This window comes from Mobula birostris, chromosome 24 (genome assembly GCF_030028105.1).
Source record: "Mobula birostris isolate sMobBir1 chromosome 24, sMobBir1.hap1, whole genome shotgun sequence".
NCBI lineage: Eukaryota > Metazoa > Chordata > Chondrichthyes > Myliobatiformes > Myliobatidae > Mobula > Mobula birostris.
In genome coordinates, this window is record NC_092393.1 from 55963417 (window position 1) to 55983022 (window position 19606).

At 39.9% G+C, this 19606-nt stretch overlaps 2 protein-coding genes across 2 annotated transcripts in view; one reads left to right on the forward strand and one right to left on the reverse strand.

Moving 5' to 3' along the window:
- Window positions 1–6885, forward strand: part of LOC140187273 (centrosomal protein of 95 kDa-like) — a 64007-nt gene extending 57122 nt beyond the window's left edge. Inside the window, exon 22 of the mRNA XM_072242408.1 lies at window positions 396–6885. Coding sequence (XP_072098509.1) covers window positions 396–572 — 177 coding nt within the window. The 3' untranslated portion in view covers window positions 573–6885. The remainder of the gene's footprint in view (window positions 1–395) is intronic.
- Window positions 6886–11423: 4538 nt separating this feature from the next.
- Window positions 11424–19606, reverse strand: part of smurf2 (SMAD specific E3 ubiquitin protein ligase 2) — a 225278-nt gene continuing 217095 nt past the window's right edge. The window contains exons 16-19 of the mRNA XM_072242689.1: window positions 19438–19558; window positions 14446–14647; window positions 14197–14272; window positions 11424–13688 (exon numbers count right to left, since the gene is read on the reverse strand). Of these exons, the coding sequence (XP_072098790.1) occupies window positions 13589–13688; window positions 14197–14272; window positions 14446–14647; window positions 19438–19558 (499 nt within the window). The 3' untranslated portion in view covers window positions 11424–13588. The remainder of the gene's footprint in view (window positions 13689–14196; window positions 14273–14445; window positions 14648–19437; window positions 19559–19606) is intronic.

Below are 19606 nucleotides of genomic sequence, written 5' to 3' on the forward strand. Positions count from 1 at the left end.
CTCCCCCCACCCTCCAACTCTGACTCCTCATCTTTTTTTCCTCCAGTCCTGATGAAGAGTCTTGGCCCAAAATGTCAACTGTACTCTTTTTCATAGATAGTGCCTGGCTTGTTGATCTGCTCCGGTATTTTGTGTGCTGTAATTGATGCAAACTTCTTTCACAAAGATCTGTGAAATTTAACTGTCAGTGGGATAAGAATGTCAAAGCAAATTGCAATAATAGAATCTCCACTTTCTTCAACCACAATACAGTTTACACATTTACAGATGTGACTATTCACTGATGTTCTAAAGGTTGCAGCAAGTCTGCTGAGAGTAGTGCCAATGAACATCAGTGTCCAGCGCTAACGCGTGCAGCTGGTAAGTTGTTAATTCACTTTGACTCCTCCTTGCAGGCCCTCCAGAAGCTGAAGAATGAGCTACGTGTAAAGATGGAGAAGGAGATCCGAGAGCTGCAGGAAATGATTACACGTGATGATGACGATGTGTACTTCAGAGAACTGGAGGCCGACCGTGCCCAGCGCCAGCTGCAGATGGCATCATTTCAGTACAGCAAGACCCCAACACTGTAGACATCTGCTAATAGTCAACCAAGTCCTGCATTTTTTTTTAAAAAGAAAGGGCTCAACTAATTCAAAGCACAACCATATGTTCCTAAAGCTCAGAGATACACAGGTGTATATGCATTGAACTGCGGTAGGGTGAGATCATGTACTCTGCCACTGACACTCTTGCTAGGCTTGTCTTTTAACAAACTCTTTTAAAAGCAAATTACTGATAATCTGAAGGTCAGTTTTACCTCTGTACAGTCCATGAAGACTGTATGATACTGTCTGCTGAGATGTTTTAGTATAAATACTACTTTGATTATTACTATTCTTCCAAGATCAATGCTGAATTAGTGATCAGTTTTTCTGTTGGATCTCAGCTACTTGATCATCTTCAGCACTCAACATGGTTGCGTACACAATATCCCTGTCTGACACTAATACTGCAAAGCCCACGTATTCCAAAATTACTTTGTACATTTATCTTGTACAGTGGATAACTAGACTGGAATATTGAAGTTACATTAACAATTTTTCTATGCAATCATGTTTTTTTGAAACTATGTTCTAATTTATTAAAATTTTTGCTACCTAAATATTTCAAAGTAAATGCTCTGTGTGATTTTAAGTTTATTTTTACTACTTAGTTTTTGCCAAAAAAAACAAGTAGGGACATTGCTTTATTGTAATGTGCATTAATTTGAGATGCTAAGTAATCACCAGTCATTCTACTCACAGGTCTGTACAACTGTTAATAAAACTACACCAAGCCCATTGAAATCAACTAGATTAATCCTGAACTATTGATCTGAACATATTTAAGTTGTCTGACTTGAGTGATACCAGAATCAGGTTTATTATCACTGGCACGCGTCGTGAAACTTGTTAACTTAGCAGCAGCAATAGTTCAATGCTAAACATAATATAGAAGAAAAATAAATAAGTCGCAGTATATGTATATTTGAATAGGTTAAAAATTGTGAAAAAACAAATAATATATATTTAAAAAGTGAGGTAGTATTCACAGGTTCAATGTCCATTTAGGAATCGGATGGCAGAGGGGAAGAAGCTGTTCCTGAATCACTGTGTGCCTTCAGGCTTCTGTACCTCCTATCTGATGGTAACAATGAGGAAAGTGCATGCCCTGGGTGCTGGGGTTCCTTAATAAAGGACACTGCCTTTCTGAGACACTGCTCCTTGAAGATGCCCTGGCTACTTTGTAAGTTAGTACCCAAGATGGAGTTGACTAAATTTTATAACCCCCTACAGCTTCTTTTGGTCCTGTGCAATAGCACCCCGACCCCATCACTTACCAGACAGTGTTGCAGCCTGTCAGAATGCTCTCCGTGGTACATCTATAGAAGTTTTTGAGTGTTTTTGTTGACATCCTAAATCTCTTCAAACTCCTAATGAAAAACAGCTTTGATCAACTTTGCTTTTAAAACTTGGACAGTTGTTAAATGTTAGCTTTGTTAATTTTGAAACGGAGGAAATTAAGGAAAGATCTGGGCTTAGCAAGTGGAGGTGGGGGTGAACCCATCTGCTGAGATGTTTCATAATGATCATGCTTGTCTTTGCCCATATGCACCCAACTTGGGCCATGAGTCAAGTTGAAAATGAGCAGGGCTTTTATCATTCCACTTTCATAGAGGCAGGATCACAATACAACAGCAGAATTCAGTTGTGAAAGCCCTGAACTTGCTCAAACATCTTGTCTCTTTTTAAAAAAAAAAGTGGTTTGGGATACTTACAGAAAGCAGCAAAATGCTTCATGTCTGGAAAACACTGACAACATGGAAAGGACACAGTGGAAAGGATATTTGTACAAGCTAGCACAGAGAGGAATGAGTTGTTATCATGGCCTTCAGTGTTCACTGCAAGTTAGTTCTGACTGTTCAGAGACTCTGAACTTTACGTGTTGTTCCTACTGTTCGTTAATTTCCTGGTTTTAAAAGTATTAAACCTAGCTATCCTTCTTCCCTCCCCTGTCCCCCCACCTTTCTATGCTAGAGTCTTTTCCCTTCCTTTCCTGTCCCAATGAAGAGTCTCGGCCTGAAATGTGGACTGTTTATTTATTTCCCTTGATGCTGCCTGACCTGCTGAATTGCTCCAGCATTTTGTGTGTGTTGTTTCAAAGTAATGCTTGGAAATGTTTTCAAACAGATATTGAACAAGGACAAGACCAGGCTGAAATCAAAACTATTGCACTGCCAACTTTACAGTACCTATAAAAAGTATTCATCCCCTCCCCCAGAAGTTTTCATGTTTTATTATTTTACAACATTGAATTACAGTGGATTTAATCTGGCTTTTTTGACACTGATCAACAGAACAGAATCCTTATGTCAAAGTGAAAACAAATTATTAAACCCAAAATAATTGATTGTATAATTACTCACCCACTTCAAGTCGGTATTTGTTAGATGCACCTTTGGCAGCAATTATAGCCTTGAATCTGTGTAGATAGGTCTATCAGCTTTGCATGTCTGGACACTGCAATTTTTCCCCATTCTTTTTTACAAAACTGCTCAAGCTCTGTCAGATTGCATGGGGATCATGAGTGAACAGCTCTTTTCAAGTCCAGCCACAAATTCTCAATTGGATTGGGTTCTGGACTATGACTTGGTCACTGCAGCACGTTGTTTTTAAGCCATTCCTGTTAGCTTTGGCTTTATGCTTGCAGTCATTGTCTTGCTGGGAAACAAATGAAGTCACAGTTCTCTTGCCATCTTCATCAGGTTTTCCTCCTGGATTTCCCTGTATTTTGCTGCATTCATTTTACCCTCTGCCTTCACAAGCCTTCCAGGGCCTGCTGCAGTGAAGCACCCCCACAGCATGATGAGGCTACCACCGTGCTTCACGGAAGTGAAGGTATATTTTTGACGATGTATGGTGTTTGGCTTACACCAAACTTAGCGTTTAGTCTGATGGCCAAAAACCTCAACTTTGGTTTCATCAGACCATAGAACCTTCTTCTAGCTGACTTCAGAGTCTCCCACATGCCTTCTGGCAAACTCTAACTGAGATTTCATGTGAGTTTCTTTTCAACAGTGGCTTTTTCTTTGCACTCTCCCATAAAGCTGTGACTGGTGATGCACCTGGGCAACAGTTGTTGACTGCACCCAGGTCTTCAAAAGCAGGTCTCCATTTAACTAATTGTGTGATTTCTAAAATCAATTGGCTGCACCAGTGATGATTTGGTGGTGGAGGGGGTGAATACTTGATCAAATACTTTGTGTTTTATATTTGTAATTAATCTAGATCACGTTGTAGAGATCTGCTTTCACTTTGACATGGAAGAATCTTTTTCTGTTGATCAGTGTCAGAGTCAAATTAAATCCACTGTGATTCAATGTTGTAAAACAATAAAATATGAAAACTTTTTATAGGCACTGTACCATTTAGTACTAATTCTTTAATAAATACAGTGCCTATAAAAAAATATTAGATTTTGTGGGAAGGGAAAATGGAATTAAGGATGGAATGAAGCGTGTGCAGAATTATCTTGTAAAACTTTTTAATAATAAACAGTAGATAAGTGTAGTTAGGACCTATTTTGGTTTTAGGCAGTTTTTGAGTTTTTGAGCTTTGCCTTGGCACACATTTCCCATCAGAAATTATGAAGGCATCCTAGCAGACTCCTAGGCACTTGATTGATAAGTTTAGCTATAACGATGACAGCATTTCCTGGCAGAATGCAGAGCAAGTTCATGTAGGTGTACATAAAATAGTTACTGCCAGATTTTATCAAATCTCTGGGTTCCTGCAAATATATTCTTCTGAAGTCTGGGCAAGTAGGTTTCAAATTACAAGCAGCATGCTGAACCAGTTATCGATCCCGCACATCAAGCTGATTTTACAATTTTGATTCTGTTGCGCCAACCAAAACCTAAAGTTGATGCATCTTATTTATTCAAACAGCTTCTGAACAACAAACAACAAACAAATTTTGCCAAGCACCAAGATAGCTGAAAGCAAATCGAAACCCAGCAAAACATCCTGGTCTCTTGGGTAGTTCATATTCAATGCTTTACTTGTACCACACTTTGCTTAAAAGGGGAAACATTTGAAAACGACTGCCATGTTCTCCTGTCTCTTGAAGACAGAGATCCAGCAGACAAATTTACCAAGAAAGTGGATGATCCCATGACAAAATGAGAGCCATTTCAAGGACTACTTTCCCACAAGTGTGGTCAGCCAGCCGCCAAGAATATAGTTGCGTTTATATCTGGATATTAAATATACAGTAATTTCTGTGGTAAGCATTCACACCTTGGAAGAGTGATGTCAAAATTTAAAAAATCATACATTCAAATAAATTATGCATGAGTCACACACTCCATCAACTCCCTAAAGATATTTTTCCTACACATGCCACCTACTTAAATTCCACACCTTTGCTTATTTACCCTCCTCCTTAACATGACCCTCTAATCAGCTATTTCCTTTTAAAAATTTAGGTATCCTGATTTAGCAAGATTTGCACGAGAGAATTTTGTATTTTAATCTTAGTCTCTGCATTGTGTGATTTCCATACATTTCAGCCCTCTTGTTAATGTCATGTTGAACAGTCAAAAGCAGGATCATCTGTCAATTCTTTATCTTAGAATTTGCAGCAGGAAGGAAAAGAAGAGTTTTAATTCCTCAGGTCCCTCTGCATAGTTACAGTGCCAATATTCAGAATCAAGTTTATTACCTCTGACATATGTCACAAAATTCATTGTTTTTCAGCAGCAGTGCAGTGCAATACAAAATATACTAGGAATTACAGTAATATATAAAATGAAATAAGTACTGCAAAAATAGCCTCCTTATAATAAGACAGTGAAAAACAGGCTAAACATTGCTTGCATTTAGACACGGTTGCCTTTCAGTGTTGTTCTGTCGTACCTTTAACACCTTTCCCTTCTGCTCAAGGGGTCTCTCCTGTCCCATAAAACCTCGCAACTATAAAAGTATATTTTTCTTATGTTTTATTTCTTTCACATCTTCACTTCAAAGTCAAAGTAAATTTATTATCAAAGTATGTATACATTACCTTGCACTACTCTGAGATTCATTTTCTTGCAGGCACTTAAACTGCATCTGTCTCTTGTCTGCCCGTCCTGTTATTCCCTTAGTTCATCCAGTGGGTCCAATTGAGGAGTTTCATTTCTGAATTGAGAGTATTACAGATTTGCAATATTGGCACAGAAATGGCACATTGAAATAATCACATCATATTGTAAACAATTTCAATGCCCATATCTCTTATAATATAGAGCACTAGAGCACAGAAACAAGCCTCTTGGTCCATTTAGTCCTTGCTGAACTATTAATCTGCCTAGACCCCTCAACCTGCACCTAACCATAGAGACACCAACGGTGGAGGGGAAAAAGATATAACTGCCAGAATGGAAGAGGCCTTTACACATCAGGAAAGATTCAACAGCTGGGTCTCTTTTTTTGTGTGAAATGCTGAGGGCCACAATCTAACTGATTATGGAAGTTAGCCAGGTTAGACTGAGAGGTTTCCATGGCAGTGACTTTTTTTTAATATACAAGGTGGTCATGAATAAATCCAACAGGAAATTCTTTCAGCAGTGGGTTTGTGAAAATCGGGAACTCACTGCCAGAGACAATAATTGAAGTGAGTAACAGAGGCATCCATGGAAGTCCAGATAACCACAGGGAGAAAAGAAGTTGAAGACATCTTAATGGAGTTAGATAAAGTGTGAAAGGAGGCTTGTGTCAAATGTGACTACTAGCAAGGACCTGTTGGACTAGATTAACCATTCCTGTACCTCAAGTACTTCATAACTGTAAAATATGAAAGTTCCTTGTTCAAAACAAAATCAAATCAAAAACTGCTTTTGGATGTGAAAGTACTTTTGAATTCAATGAACTTTCCAAGCTAATGAATTATTTTTCAAGCACAGATACTTAAATGAACGGTTTTACTTTGTAATTATGTAAAATCATTGAATATATTGTATGTTAAAGGGAATTTTCAAAAGAGTTGAATTCAAAACCTGAATATTTAATTGTTCTGTACCTGTTACTCATTATATTAAGCCTCATACTCAGAACTGGAATGCAAATATTATAAATTAAAAAGGCGAGCACTTACTATTTAAATTTGGATGAAAATTTGAAATCAACACATTAAGTCAATGAGGCTGCAAGAAGCCAAGTATACAGAACAGTCAGTTGACACCACAGAGGAAATCAGAGTCAACCCAGTTCCTGGCAGTTTTATTACTTGGTCGCAATTATCATTTAAAAATAATTCAGTTTGTGGATTTTTTTTGTATTTGTCACCAATATTTGACTTGATTAATGAAATTAAAAAACTGTCACATCACTTCAGCGTGTCTCTATGAGTAGCCAAAAATGATTGCAATAAACTCAAAAGATGGATTTTACCGTGACTGCTGTGGTATGCCACTAAGCAGCAAGTTTGTCTTCAACAATGTACAAAAATAAGGTAGCTATTGCAAATTTTCATGAATCACTTGGAGCTAAGGCCACCGAGTTTAGTGTCCATTTTTGAGCTTCACACTGTCAAGATTTTGGAGTACCAGAATGATACCAAGGAGATTCCTGTTAAGAGGAAAAACTAGGATATTTTTCACTTATAGCGAAAGAGGATAAGAAGAGATTTCATAGAGATGTTTAACCTGCAGAGAACATTGCCAGCATTTCAGTGAATAGAGGTGGGTGGGCAAAAGACTAACAGCAGAGTTAACAGCAGTACAACCTGAACAGCACTTCAGTGTTAATACCCTGAATGAATTAAACCCTATTTTACTGTGTACACCTATAATTTTAATTATCTCTATGGTGAAGACTTCTTTAAAAATCAAAGAAACCCCAACTTCATAATGTGTTTGGAAAGATGCATTACGTACATCAAAAAGCAATTGTGATTAGGAGCAATACATTGCCGTAATGTTTTCATTGAAGGATGGCTTTATAGAGATTTTTCTTTCCTGGAATTATTTTTAAACACATTTTAACTCGAGGATCTCCGGCATTCTGCAGAAGGATTGATAAATACTTACTTAAATGATGCTGTCTAAGGGCATTGATTAGATCAGATTATGAGTCCTCGTTTATTGTCATTTAGAAATGCATGCATTAAAAAATGATACAATGTTCCTCCAGAATGATATCACAGAAACACAGGACAAACCAAGACTAAAACTGACAAAACCACGTAATTATAAATACAGTTACGACAGTGCAAAGCAATACTGTAATTTGATAAAGAGCAGATCATGGGCACGGTAAAAAACATCTCAAGTCCCGATAACTCCATCATCTCACGCAGACGGTAGAAGGGAGAAACTCTCCCTGCCATGAACCCCCAAGTGCCGCAAACTTGCTGATGCATTGGAAGCACCCAACCTCAGCCGACTTTGAGTCTGTTCGAAAACTTCGAGCCTCCAACACCCAGCACTATCTCTGCTGAGTGCTTTGACTCCGCCCCGGCTGCCGAGCAACACACATAAAAGTCGTTGGTGAACGCAGCAGGCCAGGCAGCATCTCTAGGAAAAGGTACAGTTGACTCGGGGCCTTCTCCTCCAGAAATTCTGGATCACACAGTAGCAGCAGCAGCGAAACAGGCACTTCAGAAGTTTCACCAGATGTTCCTCCGTGCTCTCACGTCTGTCTCTTATCAAATCAGGATTGTGCATGGCACCCTACTTGACAGGTTACAGATATCATTCACTGGAGTGGCTGCTGCGAGCTGCATCGCGCCGCCATCTTCTCCTCCCTCATTGATGAGACAGCATCAACAATTTTGTTTGTTGATCCGGGGTAAAATAGATTACACAGTGTGGTACAAAGTCAATTCCATCTAGTGAATATGATTATGCCTTCATCTGACAATAGGATTCTGAGCTCTGATTGGATGTTTTCACAGAGGATTCAACATGACACTTCCTGACACTCATAGCTGACTGCGGTGAAAAAAACTTTTAACCTGAACTAAAATTAGTATTCAAGGAAATTTATATACTGTGAATAAATCTTGAGACGATTTTGCTTGCTGTAAACTCTAGAAGATTTCTTGAATGCTATCACCTTAATTTACATCCAGTCACCTGCTGTGAACAGCAGTCAAAATGGGAAACCATCTTAAACCAGGGATAGAAGTCATAAAACAAAACACTTGTAGGCAAACATTGTTAAAATTTAAGATCATGGATCCTTTCTCAGGATGGGAAGGAGGAAAAAGATAAAATAAGTTGGTTTGAAATTGCAGCAGAGTTGAGGGGAGGACGGACAGGGCAAAAGAACAGTAGTGATTGTCGAGGCACAAGTTACCATGGGGATGAGTTGTTAATGGAAGGGTTAGATGGTGACAAAGTGTAATGTGCTGCAGATAGTACATTAGGGAGAACTAAAGGAGAGAAAAAAAAGCAAAACTCAGCCAATATTTTACACAGATATAAAGTATAAAGATGATGCAGCCGAAGTAGCCAATTCTGACAGATAGAGTAAACACGCCATCTGAAATGGGACAAGACAATATTGAGTCCAGAAGGCTGCAATATACCCAAGTACGTTTCCTCAAGCTTGCCTTGGGCCTTATAACAGTGCAAGTGGCCACAGATAGGTCAGAATGGGATGGAAATTCAACTGGAAGGCAACAGAAGTACAGAGCCTGTAAGACATTGGAGTAGAATTAGGCTCTGCCATTCCCATTCTCCTGCCTTCTCCCCATAATCTTTGACGTCCTTACTGATCAACCTTTGCTTTAAATATACCCAATGACTTGCCCTCCACAGTCAACTGTGGTGACAGATTCCAGATTCACCAGCCTCTGGTTGAAGAAATTCCTCCTCGTCTCTGTTCTAAAGCACGTTCTTCTATTCTGAGGCTGTGCCCTCTGGTCCAATACTCCCTTGTTAAAGGTAACATTCACTCTATTTAAATCTTTAAATATTCCGAAGGTTTCAATGAGATACTCCCTTCATTCTTCTAAACTCCAGCAAATACAGGACCAGAGCTGTTACGTTTGTAACTCCAAATCAAAGGAAAAACACAGCAGCTGGGGATACATATGCCATTCACATGCTTCTCACCTTTAGCCTGTAATTAATTACATAAACAAAGAATGCTTAATCAAAAAAAAAACAATATTACTCAAATATTGAATACATTACCTTCCTCCTCGCTTAGCTGTAAACGCCAGCTCAATATAGTATACACACACATACATAAAGTACAACTACCATATAGACATCAACAGCATAGTGAATATTAAATCATTCCATTCAGGCCTAAAGATTAATTTCTGTGTGTAGGATTTCTTATCCTAGTGGGATAAAATCTTTCCTGACAAGGGGAGGGAGTCTGTCTGCTTGGCAGGTGAGACTTGTGACTGTGAAACGATCTCAGGTTCTGGGGCCTCCTCCGTGATGGTTATCGGTGTTGACTCTGGGACTGCAGGAAGTCCTTCTGACAGCTCTGGACTCCTCTCTTCTGGACACCTTGGCATACCAAACAGTGCATCGCAAGCTGCTTGAACCTCATCCATTTTCTGTCTTTTTTCAAACTCGTCTCTCCCCCCTTAAGAAAAATGTGCTGCGCTTCAACAGGTAGGTTGTCATTGCAGCTTCATCTTTAAGCTTCCTAGCTGCCACCGTTATGTTTTGTAACTCCAGAAACAAACCGAAAGGAAAACACAGGAACCCAAGATACTTCTGTACTTTGCTTCATTTCTTTTCTGAGGCACTCACATATGACGAGGTGTCGTAATGATGTCTGCCCTTCACATACAACATGTAATGAATTATGTAGACAAAGACTGCCCAAATATATGTACAACATTACTTAAATATTACTGGAATTTTGAATATACTACAAGAGCCATTATACGTTAACCCTTCCTTTCCTGGGATCATTCTAGTCAACCTCCTCTAGATCCTCTCCAATGCTAAATTCCCTGTGCACTGAATGAAAGTGCTCCACAAAGTGGTTTTCTGCCCTGCTTTTGGCTTCTTCAACAGAGAACGGGGCCAGTGTATACCAAATGCTGATTGGAAGCAAAGTGAATCACTGCAAGGACTGGTTGGGTCTCTGATCGGTCAGAAGAGGTTAAAGAATTAGCATTGCATCTGTCATGGTTAGATTGTCAAGTATCTCAGAATGCAGAGTAGTTCATGGAGGGAATGGAACAGTAGACTAGGGAATTGCATGGGGAACTGATCCTTCAAAACACTGAAAGTGGAGGAAGGGGGAATGTATTTACTAGTGGCGGGATTTTGCAAATTACAACAGATGATCCATCCAATCCTCCTGCACAAAGAATTCTTGTTGTCCCGTCCAGGAGGGTAGCATGCGATAGCAGAGCTGTAGGAGAATAAATGTGGTCAAGAACTCTGCCCACTTTGGCAGAGAGGTCACCAAAGATCAGGAAGAAAGATGTTGTTTCAGGGGCACTTACGTGTATTCTTACTACAGGAGCAAATGTAACTGCAATAGAGTCTTTACAGGAGGTAGGGAATGAGAAAGAACAACTTGAGGTAGATGTGAGAGTCCACAGGTCTGTAATGGACATGGAAAGATCGGGAGAGGGAAGTGTCAGGACTGGACCCAATGACACTGCGAGACATTGTAAATTGGTAGCAAAGTTAATAAAAAAATTCAGTCTTTAATCTAGGAATACCAAAATCAACTGCAGAACTATCACAACTCTGTGCTGGCAGAGATCAGCACTTCTGACTTTTGATTAATCCTGGGACTTTTTCATTCAGATGACTTCCTGATTAGCGCAAGTGAAAGGTACAAAGATAAATTGAAGGAATTGTACATTAAAACCAATGATAGTTGGATGTCATCTTATAAATATTGCTTTAATGAATAACTTACAGAAGACAGTGATAAAATTGAAATGTTTATGCTGTGAGTGTGCAAACAGCATATACTTTATTGCTCATTCTGTATGGGTACATACATAAAAGTTTGTTTCCACACAGTTTTTTTTTGTTTTTTATTAAATTATTAAAGCCCATGTAACAGCGGGAGGGGGTGAAATACAATGTGTTAACGATGCTAGAACACTCTGTAATAAATACAAATAAAATGGAAATGAGGAAAATCTAAAACAATATAAAATATGGTGTTTTTTTAAGAACTGGGAAGTAAAGCCAAGGGATTAATTGTAAACTAATTACATCTATATATAAAAAAAGATTTTAACAACTGGTAGACAATATTCTATAAACTGATGTGTTACATACAGTGAACTGCTCCTGCTTTATTGTATTATTTGATTTTTACAGCATATTTCAAGTCTGTGAAGCGATGGGAGCATGCTAGATGCTATCAGCTGAATGATGAAGCATGCTTTTTATTACAAGAGCAACACTCTGCCAACTTTGGCTTTTACTTCTGTGTCTGCAGCTCATTTTAAATCCACCACTGATAAGCTTAGGCATAGTGTTATGTATTGTTCCGAAATAGATCATGTCAGAAAACCATGTGTGCATTGGGCATTTATTAATATAAGATCATTTTAAGTGTCCATTGGCAACTCTTCTATTGATGTTATGCCTGTTATTTCAAAATGGTGAGGGAAGGAGGGAGGGTGGGAATGGGATCATGTTCTAGACCAAACAGAATTAAAATCCTAAGATGTGCAAAAAGTGGTTTAAAAGTTATGATACAATTAATTTAAAAGTCGAAATCACAGTATTAGCCTCAGATTTAATCTCATGCCTCACCCAAAACTGTACGAAGCATCATCGCAGGACACCTTCCTGTTGTAATGATGCTCTTGCAATTGATAGGCAGCAGTGCAGGGCAAAAAAAAAAATAAGGTTGCTTTATCAACAGGTGATCCCAGTACAGAAATACTATAATTCGACAAGAATGTCAACAGGTTATAAATATATTAAAACTCACATGAATGTAAAGGATCTGTAGAACATTTCCTATCATTAAAATTACAAATAAAATCATACACTGAATGCAAACTCCTTAAGAGTCAACCAGGGGTTTTGAACTACTGTATCTCAATTTAATATACAGGTCATAATTCATCTTATGGATAACTGAGGACAATGCTCGTCAAGTTTATATTTAATAGTCGTTGGCTTTCCCAGGTGCTCCCCTCAGGCCGGCTTTAATTAAAGTGGAATGTAAATCATATCATGTACGTTACGAAGTTCTGGGAGCTTAAAAACCAACGTTGTAGAGCATTGCCACTTTTAATATACAATAAAGTATTTATCCCTTAAGTCACGTAAATAACTGATGCAACAATAAAGAAAAAATGACAAAGAAACTTCTCAATGCTGGCTGGTAATATATAGTTCATTAAAAAATCCCTCCTCAATCATTGGGAGGGCTAGGGTCAAGTGGTTATGACTGAGCAGGATGAAATAATGTGGAATGCTTCTCCTGTGATGATTTTATGTATGCATATATTATAAATATATATATTAAAAACTGGATTAGTAGATGTCTATCCAAATCTGGAACACACCAGCAAGGATATTTCTTTAAAAAGATTTTAGCCAATTTTTCATTTGAGAATCCATTTTGAATATTGTCTACTAGAGCTCAGTTCTGTCGATAATTTCTCTGTTTTGCACCCAAATAAATGAACAGTAGGTAAAAAAGTGATGTTACGGCATAATGACGTCAGCTCAACGATAGCTTGTTGTACCGAATGCTGCAGTCTACATCATGATGCAAGGGACTATTAATAATTAGCAAGGAATAAATGGGCTTAAGACAGATGCCTAAATAGTACTTTCTGTAGTAGTCTTTTAAATCAGAAATGCTATCAAGAATACTGCTAACTGTTCAAAACATAAAAAGCCAGCAGTCTTTAAATTTTCAGGTATTAGTTTAGCAGCTGAAAGTCTCATGGCGAAAGCCAGGTGACCGGTTTCCTCAAAGTTCCCTAATCATCCACTCCCTCTCACTTTCCTCTTCCTAAGGGAAAGACATCCTGTGTATTCCAAGCACTGCTGGAGCTTTGGCAGGAGAAAGCCCTCACAGACAGGTGTGTACAGAAAGTCCCACGAATCACGAGGACGTCATTCCACAGCAAACCCACAAGTCTCTTCAATTGCTGTTAGCAGCTTCTCATAGAGTTTTTCATAATTCTCGTAAGGAGGAATGTCAATTCTATTAAAGCTGGAGAGGAAACAGACCAAAATGCATTATTACTCCATTCTTTAACAGGAAATACTTTGCAACACAGCTGCAATGCCCTAAGTTCTATCACTCAATAGTCTGACATAACTTCTTAGAATGCTGTTTCACACATCCATTTTCATATCATTTTACTGGTTACATCAGCTCACTGATCTATCTTTTCATTTACTGAACAGTTACAACACACAGTGCCAACACTGCAGTAATTTTCACTCCATGCTCTACAGGGAGCTGAGAGCTACATGATGACAGACTCACAGCCTTCAGTTGTAAGACTATCCCCTATTCCATTAATACAATTAATTCTGTCAGGCATAGTAAAAAAATTAATCGGGTTGATTGACCCCACTAAGATACTATCATTTTCATTATGCTGCACTGAGCACGCAGTAATTTTAATTAATTAAGCTTTCCTGATTCCTTGCACAAAAATTTTAAAAATTGTTATGGTAAAATTAAAAAAATCTAAATAAGAAATGTGCTCTACCAGGTATGTGCTTTAGGGAGATTGTTGGGGCTGGCATCAATCTGGTGGATGGTGAAAAGTCTTGGACCTGCTGCACCTGCAAAAATAAGATATTAAACATCAATAACTCAAAATAGCCTGCACAGTAATCCTAACCCACACCTCATCCCAAAGTAATGTTAAGGCTCTGATGAATCTTGTTCCATCCCCATTTCTCCTCAGACACACAGGAAGAGAGAAATGATCAGTGTCGTAGTATATAGATCTCACCTTGCAATGCTTTGAAACCTTGCAGAGGCACCCGAGAGGATCCTGTGACAAACTGAAGTAATCGGGCTCGTCTTTCTTCATCAAAAGACTCCACTGCCTTCCAAAACCACTTAACAATATTGCTATCTGGAGTACAGTGTTTTAACCTAGTGTTTGATTTCCAATCGTTGATATCAATCTTTCCAAGGCCACAGATGATAAGCTGGAAAGTGGACAAAAAGCAAGGGAATTTAGTTACATTGTAATCACACCAGGCCATTACAAACATGAGGAAATCTGCAGATGCTGGAATTTCAAGCAACACACATAAAAGTTGCTGGTGAACGCAACAGGCCAGGCAGCATCTCTAGGAAGAGGTACGGTCGACGTTTCAGGCCGAGACCCTTCGTCAGGACTAATTGAAAGAAGAGCTAGTAAGAGACTTGAAAGTGGGAGGGGGAGGGGGAGATCCAAAACGATAGGAGAAGACAGGAGGAGGAGGGATGGAGCCAAGAGCTGGACAGTTGATTGGCAAAAGGGATATGAGAGGATCATGGGTCAAGAGGCCTAGGGAGAAAGAAAAGGGGAGGGGGAGAAAAACAGCCCAGAGGATGGGCAAGGGGTATAGTGAGAGGGACAGAGGGAGAAGGAGAGAGAGAAAAAGCATTGCATTTTCTCTCACTTTCACTGCATTGGCACTGGTTCCTGCATGCATGCTGAGCTTGTTGACTTCATTAACCTTGCCTCCAACTTTCACCCTGCCCTCAAGTTTACCTGGTCCATTTCCGACATCTCCCTCCCCTTTCTAGATCTTTCTGTCCTTCTGTCTCTGGAGACAGCTTATCCACTGATGTCTACTATAAAGCCTATGGACTCTCACAGCTATCTGGACTATTCCTCTTCTCACCCTGTCTCTTGCAAAAATGCCATCCCCTTCTCACAATCCTCCGTCTCTGCCGCATCTGCTCTCAGGATGAGGCTTTTCATTCCAGGACGAGGGAGATGTCCTCCTTTTTTAAAGAAAGGGACTTCCCTTCCTCCACTATCAACTCTGCTCTCAAACGCATCTCCCCCATTTCACGCACATCTGCTCTCACTCCATCCTCCCGCCACCCCACTAGGAATAGGGTTCCCCTTGTCCTCACCTACCACCCCACCAGTCTCTGGGCCCGGATTCTCCACAACTTCTGCCACCTCCAACGAGATCCCACCCCTAAGCACATCTTTCCCCCCTTCTGCTTTCCGCAGGGATCGCTCCCTACGTGACTCCCTCGTCCATTCGTACCCCCCATCCCTCCCCACTGATCTCCCTCCTGGCGCTTATCCTCGTAAGCGGAACAAGTGCTACACATGCCCTTACACTTCCTCCATCACCACCATTCAGGGCCCCAGACAGTCTTACCAGGTGAGGTGACACTTCAATTGTGAGTCTGCTGGGGTGATATACTGCATCCCAATGTGGCCTTCTATATATTGGCGAGACCCGGCTCAGACTGGGAGATTGTTTCACTGAACACCTATGCTCTGTCCGCCAGAGAAAGCAGGATCTGCCAGTGGCCACACACTTTAATTCCATGTCCCATTCCTATTCTGATATGTCTATCCACGGCCTCCTCTACTGTAAAGATGTAAGCCACACTCAGGTTGGAGGAACAACACCTTATATTCCATCTGGGTAGCCTGCAACCTGATGGCATGAACATTGATTTCTCAAACTTCCGCTAATGCCCCACCTCCCCCTCGTACCCCATCCGTTATTTATTTATATACATCTTTTTCTCTCTCCCTCTTTGTTCTCCCTCTGTCCCTCTCACTATACCCCTTGCCCATCCTCTGGGCTTTATCCCCCCCCTCTTCTTTGTCCCTTGGCCTCCTGTCCCATGATCCTCTCATATCCCTTTTGCCAATCAACTGTCCAGCTCTTGGCTCCATCCCTCCCCCTCCTGTCTTCTCCTATCATTTTGGATCTCCCCCTCCCCCTCCCACTTTCAAATCTCTTCCTCACTCTTCTTTCAGTTAGTCCTGACGAAGGGTCTTGGCCCAAAACGTTGACTGTATCTCTTCCTAGATGCTGCCTGACCTGCTGCGTTCACCAACAACTTTGATGTGTGTTGCAGGCCATTACAAACCTAGTTATGGTATACTGGCTATCAAAACTACATAGTAACATACTTCAGTATTCCAATTCAAAAATCAGAGAACTGCAGATCCCTGAGAGAGCAAAAAACTGTAGAGTCATGGAAACAAATCAGATCATAGAAACCAGCCCCTGCTGCATAGACTTTGTCTACACTTCTCGCTGATTTGGTAAAGAACGATCAAAGACATCACCCATCCCGGACATAATCCCTTTTCCCTTCTCCCATCATGCAGAAGATGCAAAAACCTGAGAGCATAAACCATCAGCTTCAAGGACAGCTTCTACGCCGCTGTTAGAAGTCTACTGAATGGTCCCCTATTGCAAAAAGACAGACTCAACCTCAGACCTTGTTTGCTGTACTTTATCTGTAACTGTAACACTATTCTGTATTTTTATTTGTTTTACTTTGTACTACCTCATCACTGATGGGATGAAATGATCTGTATGAATGGCACACAAACAGATTTTCACTGTTCCTTGGTAGATGTGATAATAATAAACCAATTTATCTGAAATTTGAAATAAAAACAGAAAATGCTGCAATGATTCAGTAGCCACAGAGAATGAAAGAATTAACAATTTAGGTCAAAAACCCTTTGTTGGAACCAGGAAAAAGTAAGACATATTACATAATTTTGAACTTTCAAAGAGAGAGCAGGAAGGACGTACAAGATGAAGGGGAATAGCTCTGACAAGACGGGGTTGGGGTGGATTGGGATATGTTGTAAAGGTTGTTCAGTCAATGGGTTATAACAGGAACAGTTAGAGAGTGAGAATGTAAAGGGATAGGAAAACTGGGGATGGCAGGGGTCAGGACGGGCAGTGTCAAATTAAGGCAATTTTACAGATATTCCTTACAGCACAGATGGCCAGTGCCCCAAAACGGTGGAATTTGTTTTTGATTCCAACAAGGCTGAAAACTGCCCAGAAGACGAGGGGTGGCTCCTCAAAATGTCACGGGGTCTCATTTTAACATTACAGGAGCCACAGACAGATGGAAACAGCAATAGGGAGCTTCGACACACCCCTGTAGATTCATCAGGGAGGAGTAATCCAATCTGTCTGTCTGGTGTACCCAATGCAGGGGAAACCACATTAGGAACACCAATGTAGACTGGAGAAAGCACAACTATTCCTCAGAAGGACTGTTTGGTCACCTTGCTACTGGCCTTTTCCACGGCATCACCTTTTGTCTCTCCATTAGCACAGCCAGACACACTCTGCCCGACGCCGGCCCCCTAGGCCTGAGTTGACGTAGTAGCAGTGGACATACTCTGAAGACTCACTTTCACAACTTCTGCTCCTTATTCTGTATTTTCATATTCTATAACTGCCCTTGTTAACCTATCAAGATGACTTTAAGAACTCTTGCATGGCATCCCTCCTCTCAACATATCAAAGATATTCCCTTCATTCTATCCATCCCTCCCCATGTTCCCTGCAACTTAAATCTAATTTATTTTCTCTTGTTGATAGGGTGGTTACAAAGGCATATGTGGTCTTCATTAGTTCAAGAGTTACATGCTGCAGCTTTTATAAAACCCTGGTTGACTATATTTGGAGTACTGTGCTCAGTTCTGGTTGCCTCATTATAGGAAGGATGTGTAACTTTTTGACAAGGTGCAGAGAAGATTTACCAGGATGATGCCTGGATTAGAGAGCATGGCTTATGAGGATATGTTGAGCCATCTAGAGTTTGCTCTCTGGACAGGAGAGCTGACTTGACAGAAGTAGCTAAGATGATAAGAGTCATAAATTGAGTGGACTACCTGCTCCTTTTACCCCAGGGTGGGAACAGTAATACACGAGGGCATAATTTTAAGGTGATTGGAGGAAAGGATGGGGATCGGGGGTGGGATTGTCAGAGATTTTTTTTTAACTCTAAGAGTGGTGGGTGTATAGAATGTGCTGCTGGGGTAGTGAACAGGCAGATACATTAAGGGCATTTAAGAAAATCTTAGACGGGCACATGGATGATATGGAAGACTTTGTGGGACAGAAGCTTTAGATTGATCTTGGAGTAGGTTAAAAGGCACAGCATTGTGTGCTGAAGGGCTTGTATTGTGCTGTAATGTTCTATGTACTCTTTCCCAATTCTGAACTTCATTTCTCTTTCCACAGATGTTGCCTGAGCTGCTGAGCGTTTCTAGCATTTTCTATTTTTATATCAGAACCCTACTTTAATTCTGCTAACCTCACCCATCATTTCCATATTCAATAAATGTTAGAAATTTTAATAACTCATTCTGCAGTGATATAAATAGCAAGAAACCAACATTCATACACTGTGTTACAAATTGTTTTAGCTGCCTGTTTTAGCTTATGCTTTCAAAACTTCCTCCTGAGCTTTAAAAGATGGCAGAACAATACAAGAGTAGACTTTGTCAGATTCTGCCCTTTTAGCTTCAATTTGATTTAACTTTGAAGTTGAAAGGGTAGATAATAGATATGTAGATGCTTAGTGACAATTGTAAGGGCATCACAGATGGACATGTGTATGGGTGACTGTTTCAGAATAGGAGAGATCACATAGTTCAAACGTAAATCTAAAATGATCAAGATTTATGATCTATGTCAGTTCAGTCCATCTATAAGCCACATTCATGAGGACAAAGCCTGTATAAAAGGGTTCATATTTACAGGAATAGGACTAGTGTTAAAAGTTCAACTTCATGCTTATTGTCATTCAACTGTACACATGTATCCCACCAAACAAAATGTTCCTCCAGAGCACAACACAGTACATACAACTCACACACGACACAAAGTAATATTACCACAAATAAATTAATAAATAATAAGGTGCATTTACAATACAAATTAAAAAAGTATCCAGCATGAAGTGAGTATCATATCACATACTAAAAACTCACCTCCAGTTCCTTCTCATCGAATGTTTTCAGCAAATGCTGTGGGATCACTTCATTGAAACCTTTCTGCAGAGCCAGAAACTGGGCCTCAATACCTCGTAGAAACCGCCAGTTGACATAGAGCCTATTAAAGGAAACATTTTCTCAAGTTAGAGTGGTGGGTATATGGAAT